The sequence below is a fragment of the Adiantum capillus-veneris genome, chromosome 4, assembly GCF_014529385.1.
Source record: "Adiantum capillus-veneris isolate H3 chromosome 4, ASM1452938v2, whole genome shotgun sequence".
Taxonomy (NCBI): domain Eukaryota; kingdom Viridiplantae; phylum Streptophyta; class Polypodiopsida; order Polypodiales; family Pteridaceae; genus Adiantum; species Adiantum capillus-veneris.
The window spans coordinates 3,732,236-3,751,411 of NC_140934.1; the positions used below are offsets into that span (position 1 = coordinate 3,732,236).

The window sequence follows — 19,176 nt, forward strand, 5'->3', positions numbered from 1 at the left end:
GCTTCCAGGTATCAGATCAATAGTGTGATCCTCAGGACGAGCTGGTGGCAACTCGTCTAGCAAGCCATCAGAAAAGCAATCGACATGAGTGTGGAGAAAATCTTGGCGTTCTTTATCAAGTTTAGACATATTTGTCCTGTGTTCATCATTTAACTCTTTCAAAAAGATCGAGTAAACAAACAGACTGGATTTCATTAATTTTGAAACGGCTGAAGCCGATACAATAGGGACAGACTCGCCCTTCAATTTTACATCAAGTACAATTTTTCCGTCCTTTTCATTTGTCAATGTCGCTTTCTTCACTCGATAATCGACTACGGCGTTGTCCTTCTGGTACCAAGGGACTCCAAGGAGGACATCACAACCTTCCAAGGGCATTATGTAGAAGTCCTCGTGCCCCAAATACCCCTGACAATGCAACCGAAGTTTGCCAATGACAAGTGTAATGGCCACGTCCCGTCCTGGTGTCGCTAGAACTGCCTCCGTTTGTGGTTCCATCCGATCGGGTGTAATCTCGAGCTGCGCCGCCAATTCAGGTGAAATGAAGTTGGCCTTGGCTCCTCCATCAAAGAAAATCACTGCTTTTTGATCTTTCACTTTGTCCCAAGCTCGGCAAAGTTATGTACTTTCATTAATCGTGCTTGTTGGGTCAGTACCCATGGAATGTGGAGCCAATCCTGCTTTCATCTTGCGTTTTCTGCCACGTTCCTCAGTTGCTCTCAAACTCTCTTGCTATCTTCATTATGTTGTTGCTGTGCCTTTTTAGGGCACTTCGTGGAGACGTGCCCATGTTCCCCGCATCCGAAACACTTCCCCTTTTTGATGTAGTTGGCCCTCTCTCGAAGAGTGAGCCGGGGTTGTGAATCCTTGTCTTTCTTTTCTTGGGAACTCTTTCTCTTTCTACTTCCATTATTAGAAGTTTGTTGGGTTCTCTGAGTCAAGATCTCATCTGTGAGGTAAGTCAAATTGCTCGAATGTATGGGAAAACCCCGTTTCGCATGACCCATCAATTCTTGAATAGAATTTGACTTTTGCCTTTTTTGTCTTCTTCACTCGAGTCAGAAGAGCTAGAAGAACTGTCAGAAGAAGAAAAAGAAGAAGAAGAAGAAGAAGAACTGGGTAGTCCTTCAAATCGTACACGCTTCGACCCAAATAACCAGGGAAGTTAATTCTTGTCTTACGCTTTTTGGCTTTATTGTTCGCGTCCAAGAGCCGGCTGATCTGTGTCTAAACCACCTATAATTCTTGTTCTGTAAACATCCTCGAAGAAGGAGGTTTCTTGAGTGCCGGTTTGATGGGTGACTCTGTGGCCTTCTGCCACTGGGTGTGCACTTCTACGAGGGATTTCTGAGTCAAAACTTTTGCAAGTTTTGGATCCTTCGCAATATTATACACCACCTTTATTGCTTCGTCAACCAATTGTCGACGTTCCATCTCTTCAATCTCAGACTAAGTTGGCCGAGGTGGGCCGTACTCTTCTGACTGCTCATGAGAATCTTCTCCGCGATCTCCTCCCGCATTCGTAGATGCAGAAGAAGTCGACTGATTTTTGTTGGAATCTATAAGCGTCACGAGAAAAGGATCGGATTTCCCGGTACAAGAGAAATCGGACGTGCTCTGATACCACTGTAGCAAACTTGGACACTCCAAGTCAAGATTCTACCGCAACACAAGTAGAGATTCACTTCAAGACAATTCACAATTCGCAAGTCGATACGGCCCGGCGTAGTTTCGTCCCTAAAGATATTGGCCCCAAAGACTAGCATCCCTTTCGGTATTTCTTTTTGTTGTTCAAAGTACAAGAGAGTGGGTAGGTGCTCACTCTCAGACTCTACGTCTAGATGCCCTGAGAAGTGAGGCCTAGCCCACTTATTTATTGATACAAGGGATGCCCAGAAGCAGAGCCCCAAAAGCATTAAACTCAAAAGCTTCCAATTCAAAAGCATCTGTCCCAAAAGCTTTTTAAATTAAAGCATCCAATCCCAAAAGCTTGCGTAAATCAACCAACGGATTTCTGTACGCAATGCCACGTCAACAGCTACGCAAATGCAACCGCAAAATCCAAAAAATCCGTACGGTGGCCACGTCAACTTGCCAACGCATATTACGGGGATCCGTACTGCTAACACGTGTCAGTGTGTGTCAGGGATCTGTTGCCACACTGTGACAGGGGCTAGCACTGTGGAGCCGTCGGCGTTTTGAGACGCATGGGGGAAAGGTACTCCTTAAATGTGTTCTGAACGCGGTCTATGACAAGAGCACCACGCTCTTCGGCAGTAGGAACTTGCTTCGGGAGCATTTTGAAACGGCAGTGCAACGGGAGTGATCGATAGAGTAGCATTGTGAGATGAATAGATGAAGTCTTTTTGTCTTACCGCTTGTCTCCAAGTCTTGTAAATTCTCAAGAGCAAAGTGCTGTGGATTCTAGTTATGGTATGCAAAGTGCAATGAATTTTAATTCAGCCAGATCTCTAGCGTTTTCAGCCTCCGAATGCAACCAGATTCCAGCCCTCCGTTGCAAAGCAGGTAACGTTTTTGGTCAAGCTTAGCGCTACAGCCGAAAACTCAGATTTCAGCCAGTAGTCGTCACCAGTGTTAGAAAAAAACCGGGGTCTAGTGTACTTTAACCGGCTGAAATTATAAAATCCCGGTTAGATTTTGGGCTTGCCTGTAAGAAAACCGGCAAATTTACACAAGTTTTAGTGTAATAACCGGCAAAAGCTTCAAATTTTGACCTAAAAACCATGAGAATTTCAAGTTTCCCCTTATTTTGATCGGTTAGGAAAAATGTATTTTTCTAGCCCTGGTCGTCACCACCGTCGTTCGCCATCATCATTGACTTAGCCCTTTCCTAGCATCATAGCATCAAGTCCATTGCATCAACACCATTGTACCAAATTTGTGCAATCTATAGCATAGACCTCTCTCGCCATTGAGAGAGGGGCCCTTGGAGGAGGGTTTGAGAACCGTCTGGTGTCATATTCTTCTCTCTCTCTTCCTCTCAGTCTCAACACCTTCATTCACATTAGCATTCACTTTGTTTGTGATCACTGCTAAAGGAACAGAAGGCTCTCCCTTCCATAAGTAAAAAGAACCCTTGAGCACAGTTCGGAGCACTCATCTTTAGCAATATCAACATTCACTTCAGCTGCACCTTACACTCCCTGCTCCCACAAGTGTGTGGTAGAACAGATGTCTGGAAATGATAAAGAAGTATGGGACACGATAGTTCAAGGGGTTGAGCTTATTGTTCAAGATCATACGATGACCCTTGACTTTCAAGTTATGAACATGGAACATGCTGATGTAGTTTTAGGATGGGAGTGGTTGCATGGTTTAGGAAACACATTGCACACTAGTTACAAACACAACTCCTTATCCTTTATGGCCAATGGTAAACATGTGCTCTTGCTTGGTAAGAAAAATATACCATCTGCACCTCTTATATGTACAACCGAGCTTTCTATTTTACCAAAAGTAGATTTAATAGATGAAGTCTTTCTGTGTTACTGCTTATCTTGAAGTCTTGTGAATTCTCAAGAGCAAAGTGCGGTGGATTCTAGTTATGGTATGCAAAGTACAATGAATTTTAATGAAAAGCAAAGTGCTAACAATTCTAAAGAGCAAAGTGCCCTCAATTCTAATTATGTTGAGCAACATGCAACTGTTGTAAAACAAACATTAAAGGAATTACAAGATTCTCCATCCCAGTATAACTCTAGTTTACTTTCTCCTTTTGCACGGCAAAAGCTGACTCACTTACTCACTGAGTATAGTGGTGTATTCTCGAGTGATTTACCACCGGGTTTACCCCCTATACGTGATATGCAGCATGGCATAGATGTCATGTCGGGCACTAAACCGATGAGTAAACCACCTTATCATATGAGTGCTAGTCAGGCCAAGGAGGTTGAGCGTCAGTTGGCTGACTACCTCGCCCGTGGTTTCATTAGACCTAGCACTTCGCCTTGGGCATTGCCAATTCTATTGGTAAAAAAGAAAGATAGTACTATGCGCATGTGCGTAGATTATTGAGGATTAAACGCCATAACCATCAAGAACAAGTATCCTCTGCCTCGAATAGATGAATTATTTGATCAACTCCATGGGGCAAGATACTATACATAGATAGATCTTCATTCACGATACGACCAGGTGCATATCCTTTTGAAAGATATCTCTAAGACAGCCTTTAGAACAAGGTTCAGACATTATGAACTTTTGGTTATGCCTTTTGGTTTAACCAATGTTTAGCTACATTTATGACACTCATGGATAGTGTCTTACGTCCCTATCTTGGAAAATTTAATGTGGTTTTTCTTGATGACATTCTCATTTACAGTAAGACTGAAGATGAACACATAGAACACTTACGACTAGTGTTCAAACAGCTACGAACTCAATTCAAACAACTACGAACTCACGCCTTGTATACTAAGCCAAGCAAGTGCGATTTCTTCGAAACAGAGATACATTACCTCGATCATGTAGATGGACACTGACAAGGTCGCTGCCATTCCTTGATGGCCATATCCCAACACGGTTGAGGAGCTTCAAATCTTCTTAGGCATGGCTGGATTTTATCGATAATATATCCGTGTTTATGCCAAAATCGTTGTTCCTATGACGGATCAACTTAAAGAAAAAAGTAAGACTTTTTTTTTAGAAGAAGCCCAACAACGTAGTTTTGAACAGCTCAAGGTAGCTGTAGCCACTGCTCCCATCCTAGCAATCATTGACCCACTTAGGCCGTTTGTGGTAGAGACTGATGCTAGTGATAAAGTAAGTGGTGCAGTATTTCTCCAAGAGGGAAGACCTATAGCCTTTGAAAGTAAAAAGTTGGATAGAGCTCAACATAATTATTCTGTCTATGAGAGGGAGTTCTATGCAATAGTTCACGCTTTACAAAAGTGTCGACACTATTTATATGGTGCCGAGTTTGAAGCGGTTTTTGATCATAAGAGTATAAAATGGTTTACTACTCAAACGGACTTGAAGGGTCGTAAAGCTAGATAGGCGGAGATCCTTCAAGATTATGATTGTAAGCTACGATATCGCAATGGGTGATATAATGTAGTAGAGCATATGGCAAGTGCACAAGATCATTCATAAGCTAAAGTGTAAAGTGCAGTTTTAAGAAGGAATCCCTCACACTCACATATCTCTGCACGGCCAGATCAACATGTTTCTACACGTACAAATAAAAACTCCAACACATAGAGCTCCACCCCTACTCAGGACGATCTTAAGCGATGGAAGAATTTTTCCATTGACGATGGCTATTACTCCACAAGGGTAGAGTATGTGTGCCAAAGGACTCAAACACTACGCGCCAAATCTTATTTGAGTGTCACAATAGTCCAAGTGCTGGTCATTCAGGTATTCGTAAGTCGTATGCCTTAGTTCGACGGCAATTTTATTGACAATTTTATTGGCCAAGCTTACATCATGATGTTCAAGAGTACGTATTAAAATGCCAACAGTGCCAAGTTAATAAGACAGAGCGCCTCAAGGTGGGTTGTCTTTAATATCCTTAGAAAATTCCACAAGGTAAGTATGAGAGTATCTCTATGGATTTTGAAGCAGGACTACCTAATATAAATCGTGGCCATGATGCCATATGGGTAATTGTAGACCGTCTATAACAAAGATGTGTCGATTCATTCCCACTAAGACTACGGTTAAGACACCAAAATTAGCACGGCTATTTATAGAGCATATATATAGACTCTATGGTCTTCAAGCTAATATCATTAGTGACAAAGATCAAAAGTTCGATAATCAATTCTGAAGAGCTGTGTTCCAAAAGTTGGAAACTACACTTAATCTTAGTACGGCTGCTTATCCACAAACAGATGGTCAAACCGAAAGGGTTAATCAAGTGCTAGAGGATATGCTACGAACGTACGTTACTTACATTGGAATTTGCTTATAATAGTTCAAAGCATGTGACTACAAGGTTTAGTTCATTTATGCTTTTATATGGTTTTCAACTTAGATCACCCATTGAGGTGGGGTTGGCTACGGAGAAGATACAAAAAGTGAAGGATTTTCTCCAAGACCATTTTGATATGCTTCGGGTTGCTCGACAAAATGTTAAGCAAGCTCAAGATTGATATAAGAAGTACGCAGATGAGCATCGCCATCTTGCTACTTTCCAAGGAGACGAGATTTTCCTCAAGGTTCTGGAGCATTTAGAAAGTCTGAAGACAGGAAAAGTTGCTAAACTTTCACCACAATATTGTGGACCGTTTACCGTTCTCAAACATATAGGTCAAGTGGCATATGAGTTAGCTCTTCCCGAGCATTCACGAGTTCATCCTGTTTTTCATGTTAGCCGTTTACGAAAACAGCTAGGACAGAATGATAATGTCATTGACACAACACTATAGAACCGCCAAGCATCCCTCATGAACCCAAAAAGATTTTGGATTCTCATGAGCTTCGTACCAGACATCATCATTGATGACAAGTGTTGGTAAAATGGCTAGATAGAGCTAAAGAAGGTTCTACATGGGAGAATGCCTCTGCACTTGAGAAACGTTTTTCTACGTTTGTTCTCGAGGACGAAAACAATTCTCCAAGAGAGGGGGGGGGGGGGGGGGGGGGGGGTAGTGAAGGACACGGGTCCTACAGGCAAGGCCAACGGCACGGCCGGACAGTGTGCACGCTAGGGGGAGGCTACAAGATAGCATGGTTGGGTGGAGACTAGCACACTGCAGTACTCTCCTCCTTTCGGGCCTGAAAGTGTACCTAATGACATCTCCTCTCTAGCATGGCCAAAGCCACATATCCTTTGGTGAGTCTATCGCAAGGTGGATAGGTACGATACATACGGTAGAAAAAAAAAAGGATTAAAAACATTGTACAGTATGGGTAATCACTACCAGTATGAAATTCGTTAAGTATTAATTACATCTACATAGGCATGGTTGCATACATGTAAATATGCATGCAAACACACTGACATACATGCTCTCATATGCATATATTCATACATATGTCTACAACCTAATATACATGCATGTATGTGTACTGATGAGTGCCTGTAAGTAACGACCAGTACGTTCAGTAATAATACCAGTACTCGTATTTATAGTCGGTATGAGAAGAATGATAAATATGAGTTTGGAATGCATCCTTGGTCTATCAATAGCCGCTTTTGCCATGGTGAAGTGCCCAGGTGGGCTGGTAAAGGTGTATACACCACCTATACCTGTCCAATTGCAGCCATAAAGATTGTTGCACTCCCGACTACCCTCGAAATATGAAAGATGATGACCTTGGTTTTTCCAAAGTTCCAAGTCAACTCTCTCTATTGTAGAAAAGTCGTCAAGAGCCGGTTTAGGGTGTTATTGTAAGCCCTCTTGTGCCTTAGAGATCAAAACAATGTCATCAGCAGCGTAAAGCATGACATTTACTGGGGTACCTCCAAGGTCTGCACCTCACCATCAACTTGCAGTGTGTAATCTGAGATCTCATCAGTGTAGACCCCAAAGAGGGTCAGGGAGAGTGGGAATCCTTGCTTCACACCAATGGTGATACCAATAGGGTCTGATAAGCCTCCAGGGCAGCGTATAGCGTACTCTCCCTATCACCTGCTCATATAAAGCATATATAGCCCAGGTCATATGTGAAGGTGCACCTAAGCTCTGGAGGCGCTGAAAGAGCCTCTCGCATGGAGCTGTATCAAATGCATTGTGGAAGTCCACAAAACAACAAGTGTAGTGTTTTCTTCCACGCTTTTGCCCAATCAATGAGGTAGCACAGGCGGCAGAACAAAGATGTGATTTATAGTAGAGAAGGCTCGTCTAAAACCTATCTTCCTGGGGCTCTGAGTCCCTCCTTCTCTGCATATGAGCCGAGCTCTACCTCAAGTACTGCATTGGAGGTGGGACTTCATTGGAGGCATCCCAAGTTCCAACATTGGTGTCCATGAGGCTCGCAAGCACTAGACTCTAGTAAGCCACTCTATTTGCAGGGAATCCCACTAGGTCATCATCACCAGCTATCGAGTTGCATCTGGTTTCGCGCATTGGAAGTGAGTCTTCTCTTTACCCTGGATTCTGATGGGATGTCCATTGGAGGCAGACTGTCAGCTGATACACTTACGTCCATTCACAGTTCAGTGCTACAGCTGATGGGAGGAGGTCCGAAGCTGTCGTATGACACATCAAAACCCATGTGAGAGGTGTGAATCCATGTATCTTGGCGGTAAAATAAATCCATCCTCAGTAATGTAAAGAAAAAGCTCTCTGTAAATAACCAGTTTCTTGCCCAACTCCCAAGGAGGAGTCATCCATAACCTCTCTATATTAATCTGCATGAAATTTCATTTGATGATCTTCTTGATCTCCGAACGTGTGAATGTGAGTGACCGTGAGTACTGAAAGGGATGGCAATCTGTCCATAGTAAAGCCATGCAACTAAAACATCTAGAGTCTCCCACCATCTTAGCATAACGATGACCTGGAAGCTCCCACAAGCCATGTATGTAGGATACTGATCTAGCAAGTATCTCGACCACAATAACTGTAGCTCCCAGTTCCACTCGGACGATCTCATGGGGAAAGAAGAGAGTGAAGATATTTCAGAAGCTCGAAGGAGCTTCTACACATTTTCTTTTCTAAGAGGAGGTAGGAAAGGCTGAGAGGTGCAAGGAGTAAATTAGTATGGAAGCTTGACCATTTTTGGAGCACTGGCAGGTTGAGTGGTAAAGTCCTACAGGCTCACTTGGCTTTTTCCTCAACCACTCTCTGCAGCCTGTAGCCAGTCTTTCTGTTACTGATAACATCTTTTGTTCACAAGAACAGAACTAACTTGTCGATGTTGAGCGGCTGATGAGCATGCGGAATCTGTAGGCTAGCAAATCCATATGCTAAGACTGGATCCAATATCTTTCCACAGTGAGATGCTATAAGATTGATCATGCTCAGTTTGGCAGTTAGTGGAACAGAAATTGCCAAAACAATTGGTTCAATAGCTTGTGATTATGTGTCAAACACCTACAGTAAGCATCATTGGACTTTCGGTTTGGCGAATTTAGGAGCATACCGTACTCTGCGGTAAAATTTGATGCAACCACCTTGTGCAGCGGTACCATCGAGCATTGTGCTTGAGAGCATGCTTTGTCATGCTTGCTGTCTTTAAACTGAAGGCCTAATAGTAGACTATAATCCATAATCCGCTCACTCTCCAAAAACTTGCAGTCTTTGTCTATTTGCCTACACAGGAAAAGCAGAGCTTTAAATTAATAAAAGAACGATAGAGGCTAAAATCACTCAATGATTCTAGTACACATCAAGAACCTGATACAAATGTAAACATAAAGCAGCCCGACCAAGGGCTGACATGAGTAACACAGGAGACTAGCTAAAAGAAAATGCTTATGATGATGCATTTCCTGCTCTTCTTTCTTTAAAAAATGGGTACTGCCCTTTTGCCAAAATTGTTGAAATACAAGCCAGAATTTACAATATTCAGCATTGATACTCATATAAAGAAATTCTTCCTTCATTCTTCATCAGGTTACAGTTGTCTGATCAAAAGAACTCAACAAATATACTGGGCATTACGTCCCGCTGTACGTCATACACTGTTGATTCGGAATGAACGTATTGCAGCAAGCTTTTCAAGTTTGAAACCTAGAAGAGAACTTTTAATGTGCCTTAAACAATGTCCATAAGAAACCTGAAACCTGATATGCAACCACACAATGTTTGCCGTCAACTCATCACCAGATGCAGCTTTCAACGTTAGAATGCATTTCATTGCAGAGATGAACAACTAAGAAGGGCCAGAAACTTCTTGATAGAGAGCAGACAACACTCTTACTGCATGAACAAATAGCACTCTACTCACTCCAAGATGTTCTGCCTAGAAGATGGTTCAAGCTGAAGCACAACATCCAGATCCAGGTCTTTCATTGGTGCAAAAGCAGATTTCTCACTTTTGTTTGCTATGCGGCCTTCAGAAGAACCTTTCAGGTCATAGATTCTACCCATTGGATACTTGGAAGCAAAAACATTGCCCATTACCACAACTCGAACCTGCTAAATGACACACATAGCTGTGGTTAGATTTTTGTTCCATGCGATACACAACAGGGATGTAACCAAACTAAGCACTGCCATACTGCATTTTTTGAAGCAGCAAAGAAAACTTAGTCAAGTGTGTACTTTGCCATTATTAACTTACCTTTTGACCACCAGCAAGTTTCACACCATGAAGCCCGAAGAACTTTGTGAGAAGAGTATTTTGATAACTGTGAACGTGCTTACAGTACCTTTGAAGCATTTTGAGAAATGTCTACATGAACATCAACAAGGAACAAATCAAATATATATTTGATGTACTCTCTCTCTCTCTCTCTCTCTCTCTCTCTCTCTCTCTCTCTCTCTCATTTTCGCACACAAGAAAGAGACTGAGTGCCCTCAACATCATCAATACGGCCCTGTCTGAGGCAGAGTGTGCTCCATCAAGCATAGTATTGACAAAATACTACGACATCCCCACCAACGTTGTTAGAGCCCAATAGTGGGTGTAGAACTAGGTGCCAATATAGGCTCCCACACTAAAGGAAGAGCTGGAGGACATTTGCTTCCGGACCAAGCTTGAAGGATAAGTTCAGCCATCTATAGCAGAGGTGTTGAATACCATTACGGCGCAAGTGCTCACATCCAAGCCGAGGAGGGGAAGAAAGCATAGGAGACCTCTTCATGGTAGAGAAGCTGACCCCCGCCAAGAAGCAAGGAAAGGAAGCGGACCAATGGAGCGCAAGACCGCCAAGGGGTACGCCCGCGGAAAAGAGAAGAGCTCAAGTAAAGAGAAGATCCTTCTCTAACACAGATTGCAAGCTAAAGAAGAACCTCAAGACCCTCAAGAACCTCAAGACTCAAGACTCAAGACCCTCAAGAACCTCAAGACTCCAGAACCTCAAGAAACCAAGAACCACAAGAACCCAAGTTCCTCGTGAACTTAAGAACCCAAGACTTCAGTGTATGGTCATCACCCGAAGCGGAATGGATACTTCCCATGGAGGTGATGAGCATGGCAGTGGCGAAGAAGAATTTTCCCCACCAGGAGGTTTTTTTGACCCTCCCCCTTCCCCATCTATGCCAAGGATTGCACCAACTCCTATGGAGGCTTTGGTCAAGTCGATGTTGGACATGATGGTACGACAAAGTAGACGACAAGAAGTGTGGCACGAAGAAAGAATGCCAGCCATAGAGCGCGAGCAAGCGCACTTGGCAGCCCCAGAAAGAAACACATAATTGTATCGCGAGCACACAAAAAGATTAGCCGAATTGGCTCGCAAGCGCAAAGAAAGACGGTTAGAGCATGAAGCGCAGAGAGACCAACGCAGCAAGAGTTTGTCCTACTATTCTCTAATATGTAGGTGCAGATTGAAAAGAGTCAAGAGAAGGAGACTCTCAGTCTTTTCTTCTCCAAAGCAAGACACACATGATTTGCATGATAATGATCAGCATGACGAGTTGTGTGATGATGATAAGCATGATGATTTGCATGTTAAAGACGTGATTGTTCACAAGGATGATGGCTTAGTTGATACTTTGTCTAGTGAAGCTAACCTCATTGCAGATTCGATAGATCACGAAGAACCAATCTTGGCTCTCGAGTCGAGGTCCAAAGAACCCACACAAGAAGTATTATGTGTTCAAATGATTAGTCAGCACGCATTGTTCGAGTGTCTCATTAGTGATGCTTTCCTGTATTTTAGTCACCGTCCTTATGTGATCCCTTTTCATAGGCATGACATATTGTACACTGAGCACGATTCACTCATGAATGAGCACGGATGTATGCGGATTACTCATGAAAAGATGAAATGTTTGCACCCCAAGGAATTCACATTCCATGTCTCTTCCTTGGCATGGCACAGTATCCGAAAGAGCACAAGAAGGATTGAGCATCAAGCATCTGCATTTCCATTGTGTTTTGCCGTAGTTGATTGATTTAGATCAGAAAGTCAAGATTCGAACCCATTGTTTGCGTGTGTTTGATAAACGGTTTGGCACTCCGTCACTTTGTTCATCTGCATTGCATGCACACTTTTTTCGAAGGAATAGTATTTTTTCCAGTCACTTTACATGGAATGGGTATGTTCATGTTTTTGTGTTGAAAGTCGTTTCAGCCTCGAAGATTCTTGAAGAAGGTAGACGCATGACTATAGACGAAGTTGAAACATTGAAGAGCCACAGTGTCGCTTTCGGCGCAGCCCAAAGAAGCAAGCGTTGCAGACCTTTATGAAGTTCAAGTATCGCATGACCCACGCATAAGAGTGGGCCGGCAAAGAGTCCTTCCCAAGATTCCAGACGTTGGCAATCTCCCTTGACGCCATACAGTTTGGTCCCAGTACCTCACTTTGAAAAGCAGGGGATGTCACGTGCACAATTAACCCTATGTGTACGTGGACAAGCTACTTCATGGCAAGGGTTCAGTTCAGTTCAGTTAGCCTAGATTAGGAAGTGATCGGACACTTTTGTGAGTCTGTTCGCAGACCGTGCATGTCCAGACACTTAGAGTAGATGCATATCCTCTGGTTGCACACAGCATGATCGTCAGATTTCAGTCGGAACCCATGAGGAGCATTTTACAATGCATAGACCTATTTTTCCTATGTTAGCCAATTTTCACTTATTATTTTTAAGTGACTTTTGTTGGGAAACTGGGTAGGGCATTTGACTAAGCCAGTATATAAGAAAAGCTAGCGCTAGCACATTCTGGCAGAAGAGGCAGCAGGGACTTGACATCCACGGTGCACCTTCTCAAGCAAGACCCCCCGGCCAGAAGACTCTGTGTTTTCAGCCAAGAACAGCCAGCATTTTTCTCCAAGTGCAGAACCAGCCAGTGTTTTGCATTTGCAGGCCAACCCGGCGACAGCAAAAGCCTAGCGTTTTTGCAGCAGCCCCAAATTCAGCCCTAGCGTTTTTTATTTGCAGATCAACCCCTAGCATTTTGCAGATTCATCGCGACAAGATCACCAGAAGCATTAGCGTTTTCAGTTTTAAGCATCAAGACCCCGCAGTAGAACCCCCGAACCTCGCAGATCTTACCTTCCCGCAACAGATCCTCGCCGCACGGTCAGATCCAGCGTAGTTTGCAGATTCAGCCCGAAAAACGCAGATTTCAGCATCTGCGTTTACAACGTGTCATCGTCGCATCGTCGCCATCGACATCGTCACCGACATAGAGTCAAAATTCAGCAGATAAAGATTTACAGATTTCAGCTCGTCTCATCGTCGTCGACATCGTCGGCGAGTCCAAGCATTGTAGAGATTTGTGCAATCAATAGTAGACCACTCTCGCCATAGAGAGTGGGGCCTTCGGAGGAGGGTTTGACAACATTCTGGTGTCTTATTCTTCTCTCTCTATCTCTCAGTCTCAGTACCTTCATTCACAGTGTCCATTGCACTCTCTCACTAAAGGAACGGAAGGCTCTCCCTTCCGTGAGTAAAAGGAACCCTTGAGCACAGTTCGGAGCACTCATCTTGAGCAAAGTTCAACATTCACTTCCGTTGCACCTTACAACTACTTTTGAGGCCAAGGGCCTTTAAATATGTGGAAAGGGGTCAGTCTCTGGCACTCTTTTGGGTGAAGTGCAGAGCACGAGCCTGTACAGATTTCCGCGAATTGCGTTGTTGACGCGGCAGTTGTACGGGTTTCTTGTTTTTGCGCTGACAGCTTTTGAACATGATGCTTTTGAGTTAACTACTTTTCATGTAACTGCTTATGAGGCCAAGGGCCTTTAAATATGTGCAAAGGGCTCAGCCTCTTGCACTCTTCTGGGTGAAGTGCAGAGCGCGAGTACCGGGATTGTACTGAGTTCAAGTAATATAAAGAAATACCCAAAGGGACGCCAAGGTTTGGGGCCAATACTCTCTGGGATGGAATTCCGCCTCTCCCTGTCGCGTGTGCTCTCTCTCTCTCTGCTGGACGAGGGACGAGGGCGAGCAGCCTGAGGAGGGCGAGCATTATGTGGCGAGCAGGCTGACGAGGACGAGATGTCTGAGGGGAGGAGATTGAGGCGAAGGCGAGCACGCTGAGTCAAACCCTCTCGCGCTGCCTTGCTGGACGAAGGACGAGCTCGTCGCGCTGCCAACTTGCTGGACGAAGGACGAGGGACAAGCTCTCTCTCAACTATAGGATGAGGACTAGGAGAGCATATGATCATGATGGTTTGGTGGCAGAGCACTTGATACATGCTAGAGATTTACTGTCAGAGGTTCTTGCGCGATTGTTTAACCGTGTCATGTGTGAGGGACTACCCGAGTCCTGGAGATTATCTACGATTGTACCTCTTTTCAAGGCAGGGGACCCAACGGTACCAGGGAACTACCGTACTATTATGATAGGGCACACATTGGCACGGTTGTATGCATCCATTCTTGAACAGCAACTGAGTAAATGGGCAGAAAATGAGGGCATACGAGCAGCAGGACAGGCTGGATTCAGGAGGGGTTTCTCCACTTTGGACCATATTCTTACACTCAGAGCCATTATTGAGGAGGGTCGGGCACATGGGAGACGGATGTATTGTTGCTTTGTGGACTTCCGCAAGGCATTTGACTCAGTGCCGAGGGCTAGATTGATGCATAGGCTACTGATGTTGGGAGTACCCATAGAGATCATATAGGGGATCATGGCTTTCTACGGCTCAGTGACTGGCCAGGTACGCACTCCGGAGGGGATTTCTGACATTGTTCATTCCACTATTGGAGTGAAACAGGGGTTTCCTTTGTCCCCTACACTTTTTGGTATGTATGTAGATGAGGTCTCTGACTACATTGACAGAGGGTGACAGAGGCGCTCAGCTGGCAGGGACATGGATCCCTTTATTATTATATGCTGATGATATTGTGTTAATGTCAGAGTCGCCAGAGGGCACGCAAAGACATTTGGATGCATTGCACAACTTTGCAGAGGATAGTAGATTGTCTGTGAACCTTGGTAAAACCAAGGTTATGGTGTTTAACACCACACCACAGTGGGTCAAGAGATCGGCACCTACACTCGTATATGGCCAGGACACTGTGGAGTACACAGATGAATATACATATCTGGGGGTGGTATTCACGGGACCGAGGTTTACCCTGAGGAGAGGAGAAGAGACTAGACTATCCAGAGCCTATGCGGCATTAGGAGGGCTAGAGAGTATGTATTCACAGGTTCAGTTTCAAGAACCACGAACAAAACTATGGCTCTTTGATACTTTGGTTGCTTCAGCTATGCTTTATGGGGTCCAAGTTTGGGGACCATCTGTGAATCATGACAGTTGGAGGAACATGGAGAGACCCTTGGTATTTATGATATCCCGGATGATTAGAGCCAAGGCCTCTGTACCACATGCGATATTCGAGCGGAGGTAGCCGCCCCTCCTATAGAGATTGAGGCTCTTACCAGATCAATGTCCTTTATGCACAGTCTATGGGATACACATAGAGGCAGATATACTAGACTGGCTCTTGAGTCCTCTAGACAGTTAGCGATGCAGGGAGATGCATCATGTTGGTATGCACAGATGACCTCATGGTTTCAGAGGCATGGTTTCAGCATGGATAGATTGCCTCCCTTTCAGTATTCCTTGGATGCACCCTCCCTGCCAGTCACACGGACGGAGATCACTAGACTCATTCGTCAGGATCTTATACAGTTGGACACCAGGAGGACATGGGTAGAGCCGATACAGGAGTTGGGCACGAAGATGGCTTTCTACAAAGAGCACCTTCTCCAACTTTCACGGGATGGGTTTGTGACTCGTCCGAACTACATGGACACTCATTTATCTCATGGTCTACGATGTGCTATTGGTCAGATTCGCACATCCTCACACCAGCTGGAGATTGAGACGGGTAGATACAGAGGGATACCACCAGAGTCTAGGATATGTCAACTATGCGGTAGAGAGCCAGAGACAGAGCTACACTACATATGCCACTGCACTGTGTATTATGAGATACGAGGGTGCTTCCATTGCTTATTCAGGGAGGGTTTTGGACCCCTAGATAGAGTCATGAGGTATCAGGACCAGATTGCCTTGGCTTATATCTACTTGAGCTACACCGACATAGAGACAGTCTGTTGGGGAGACATGGAGTACGACAGTCGCAGAGACAGATCACAGATTTCTTTAGATCGAGGGAGCCAAGAGACCAACCACCAGCACAGGGTTGTACCCGCATTCATACCAGAGGCACCCTCATTGACAGGGCGATTGAGCTCAGGAGATCGAGACGACCACGACCGAGACACAGGAGCACACTACATCAACGGAGACTTCAGCAGAAGATCAAAGGCATTCTAGCACGACACCCAGATTGTCATTGAGGGCCTATTCTACATTTTCACATTTCACATTTCACATTTCACACTTCATTTCAGTTTTCATTTTTTACTTTCAGTACTTTTTGTACTTGTACTTCAGACATTGTATTAGATTCACCACTTTGTATCTGATGGTCTCATAGGTCATTTTGGCCTTTTGAAGACGTTAATATATCATTTCATTTCATCTCTCTCTCTCTCTCTCTCTCTCTCTCTCTCTCTCTCTCTCTCTCTCTCTCTCTCTCTCTCTCTCTCTCTCTCTCTCTCTCTCTCTCTCTCTCTCTCTCTCTCTCTCTCTCTCTCTCTCTCTCTCTCTCTCAGTTCAGTTGTTATTGAAGTGCTTAAAGTCTGTTCAATCTCTTCTTTTCTATTGGTACGTGGTGCCCGTCTCGTGACAATTGGTTCCCCAATCAGACACGTTCGAAAAAGCTATGCTCTACATTGCCATATGTTACTTCCCTCCTAGCACCATTTTAGGGCTCTCTTAGCTTGTACTAGCACACCAAGTAATATATTCTCCCATTGTGTGCCTTGAGCTTCTTTTCAATCTCCAAGTTGTGTGCTCATTCTTGCAGCCCTAACTCCAACAATACAGTCCATACTTCTTGTCCCAAAATGATGACATGGCATGAACAACTGGAAGAGAAATGGACGAGTGGACAAGAAAAACCGAGCCGACCAAAGAACATTTGGCCACCGTTCGAGGCCTGAGGGACCAAACCCTAAAAATCCCAAAGCTTTGAAGTCTGAGGCTAATTTTCGAAAAACGCATTGACATGTTCATGTGGCAGTCTGTGCGGATGATGACATGGTGTTGATGATGACATGGCACAGCTGTACGGATTTTTCGCGAATTGCGATGGTGCTGCTACGTGGCAAGCTGCACGGATTTTCGCAAATTACGCTAGTTGCTTTTGACTGATATTAGCGCTAGCTTTTGGGAGCAAAGGCTTTTAGGGATTAGTGCTTTTGGGACTCTGCTTTTAGGCAACCCTTGTATTGTTTATAAGGAGCCCTTGGAGCCTCGCTGTGAGAGCATCTCGACGCACGGTTTGAGAGTAGAGGACCCCTCGGGGAGTTGTACCTTTGCAAGCATTATAATGAAGAAGTACAGAAAGGGGCACCAGTCTTTGGGGCTAGTGCATTTGGTTACAAAACTCCACTGCGCCTTACCGTCTCTCTCTCTCTCTCTCTCTCTCTCTCTCTCTCTCTCTCTCTCTCTCTCTCTCTATATATATATATATATATATATATATATATATATATAAGTTCGGTGATTTTGCAATTTTTGTTCATGTGTTGCTATTGATTTCTCGATTGGAGTGTCAAAGCCTATAACGGTAGTCACAGAGCCCTTGTACTGTTTATAATGAGCCCTTGGAGCCTCACTCTGAAAGCATCTGGACGCACAGTCTGAGAGTAGAGGACCCCTCGGGGAGTTGTACTTTTGCAAGCATAATAATAAGGAAGTACCGAAAGGGGCACCAGTCTTTGGGGCCAATGCATCTGGTCACAGAACTCCACTGTGCCTTGCCGCTCTCTCTCTCTCTCTCTCTCTCTCTCTCTCTCTCTCTCAACGTGCAGCAGTGTGTGCAAGTGATAAGAGCACAAGGAGAAATCCAGGGCTTGAGGCTTGGAGAGAAGGCACTCTTCTGCAGAGATGGGGCACTAGGAAACGAAGAAGGTGAGAGAGAGAGATGTGAGGGGATAAGTGAGTGAGCAAATTAGGCTCACATTCCCTATATTTAAGTATAGGACCAGTTTTAAGTTAGTGGCCAAGTTCAATGTGAACTTGGCCAAAGGTTAGTAACCTTTAAAAATGTACATAAAAGGGGTCATTTGGGCCTTTAACCCAACAACCTCCCACTTAAAGGCATAAATGAAGCCTTTATGCTACGTGACTCCCACCATCTGTATGCAGAGCTGATGTTGTGCTTTGGTAAGCACTTAGTGAGAGCATCTGCTGGATTTTGTGATGTATGGACCTTAACCAATGTGATAAGGCCATCCTCAAGCACTTCTCGAATGAAGTGATACCGCACATCAATATGCTTTGTGTGTGCATGAAACATGGCATTCTTTGCCAGACATATGGCACTCTGACTATCACAACCAAGCATAGGTGCCTTGTCAAGCAAACCAAACTCGCTGCATAGACGTGCTAACCAAATGGCTTCTTTGGAAGCCTCAGTGGCTAAAATATCTTCAGCCTCTGTAGTAGACAATGCAACGATCTTTTGCAATCTAGAACACCATGAAACAGCACCTCCTGCAAGAGTAAACACATAGCCACTTGTGGATTTCCGTGTATCCACATCACCAACCATGTCAGAGTCACAAAATCCCTTCAACTCCAATGGTCCTTTACCATAGCATAGGCATTTGTTTTTAGTCCCTTTCAAGTACCTCATAATGGACTTCATTGCATCCCAATGCAACCTGCCTCGATTACCCATAAACTGGCTCCCCACTGCATAGGCTATGTCAGGCCTAGTAGCAACCATAGCATACATAAGTGAACCACAAGCTGAAGCATAAGGCACACTTTGCATGTCATTGGCTTCTTCCTTTGACTTGGGACAATCATCCTTGGAGATTTTGACATATGGCTGTAATGGCACACCAAGAGGCTTTGCTTCAGCCCTGTTAAATCTGTCCAGCACCTTTTCAATGTACTTTTCTTGCGACAAATACAATATGTGCTGGTCCCTTTGCCTTCTAACACGCACTCCAAGTATATGTTTAGTTGCCCCAAGGTCTTTCATTGAAAATGCAGATTTCAAATGCCCTTTAAGAGCATCAACAGTGCTTCTTTTCTTTGTAGCTATCAAC

General features: G+C 44.3%; 1 protein-coding gene across 2 annotated transcripts in view; it reads right to left on the minus strand.

Moving 5' to 3' along the window:
- The window catches only part of LOC147458631 (phosphatidylinositol 4-phosphate 5-kinase 6-like), a 67,898-nt gene that overhangs the window by 32,890 nt on the left and 15,832 nt on the right, over positions 1-19,176 (minus strand). Inside the window, exons 4-6 of one of the 2 annotated variants that reach the window (XM_086510099.1) lie at positions 10,198-10,308; positions 9,862-10,049; positions 9,055-9,224 (exon numbers count right to left, since the gene is read on the minus strand). In XM_086510099.1, coding sequence (XP_086366225.1) covers positions 9,055-9,224; positions 9,862-10,049; positions 10,198-10,308 — 469 coding nt within the window. Of the gene's footprint in view, positions 1-9,054; positions 9,225-9,861; positions 10,053-10,197; positions 10,309-19,176 lie in introns of both variants that reach the window. The other variant, XM_086510098.1, reaches the window with a different exon arrangement.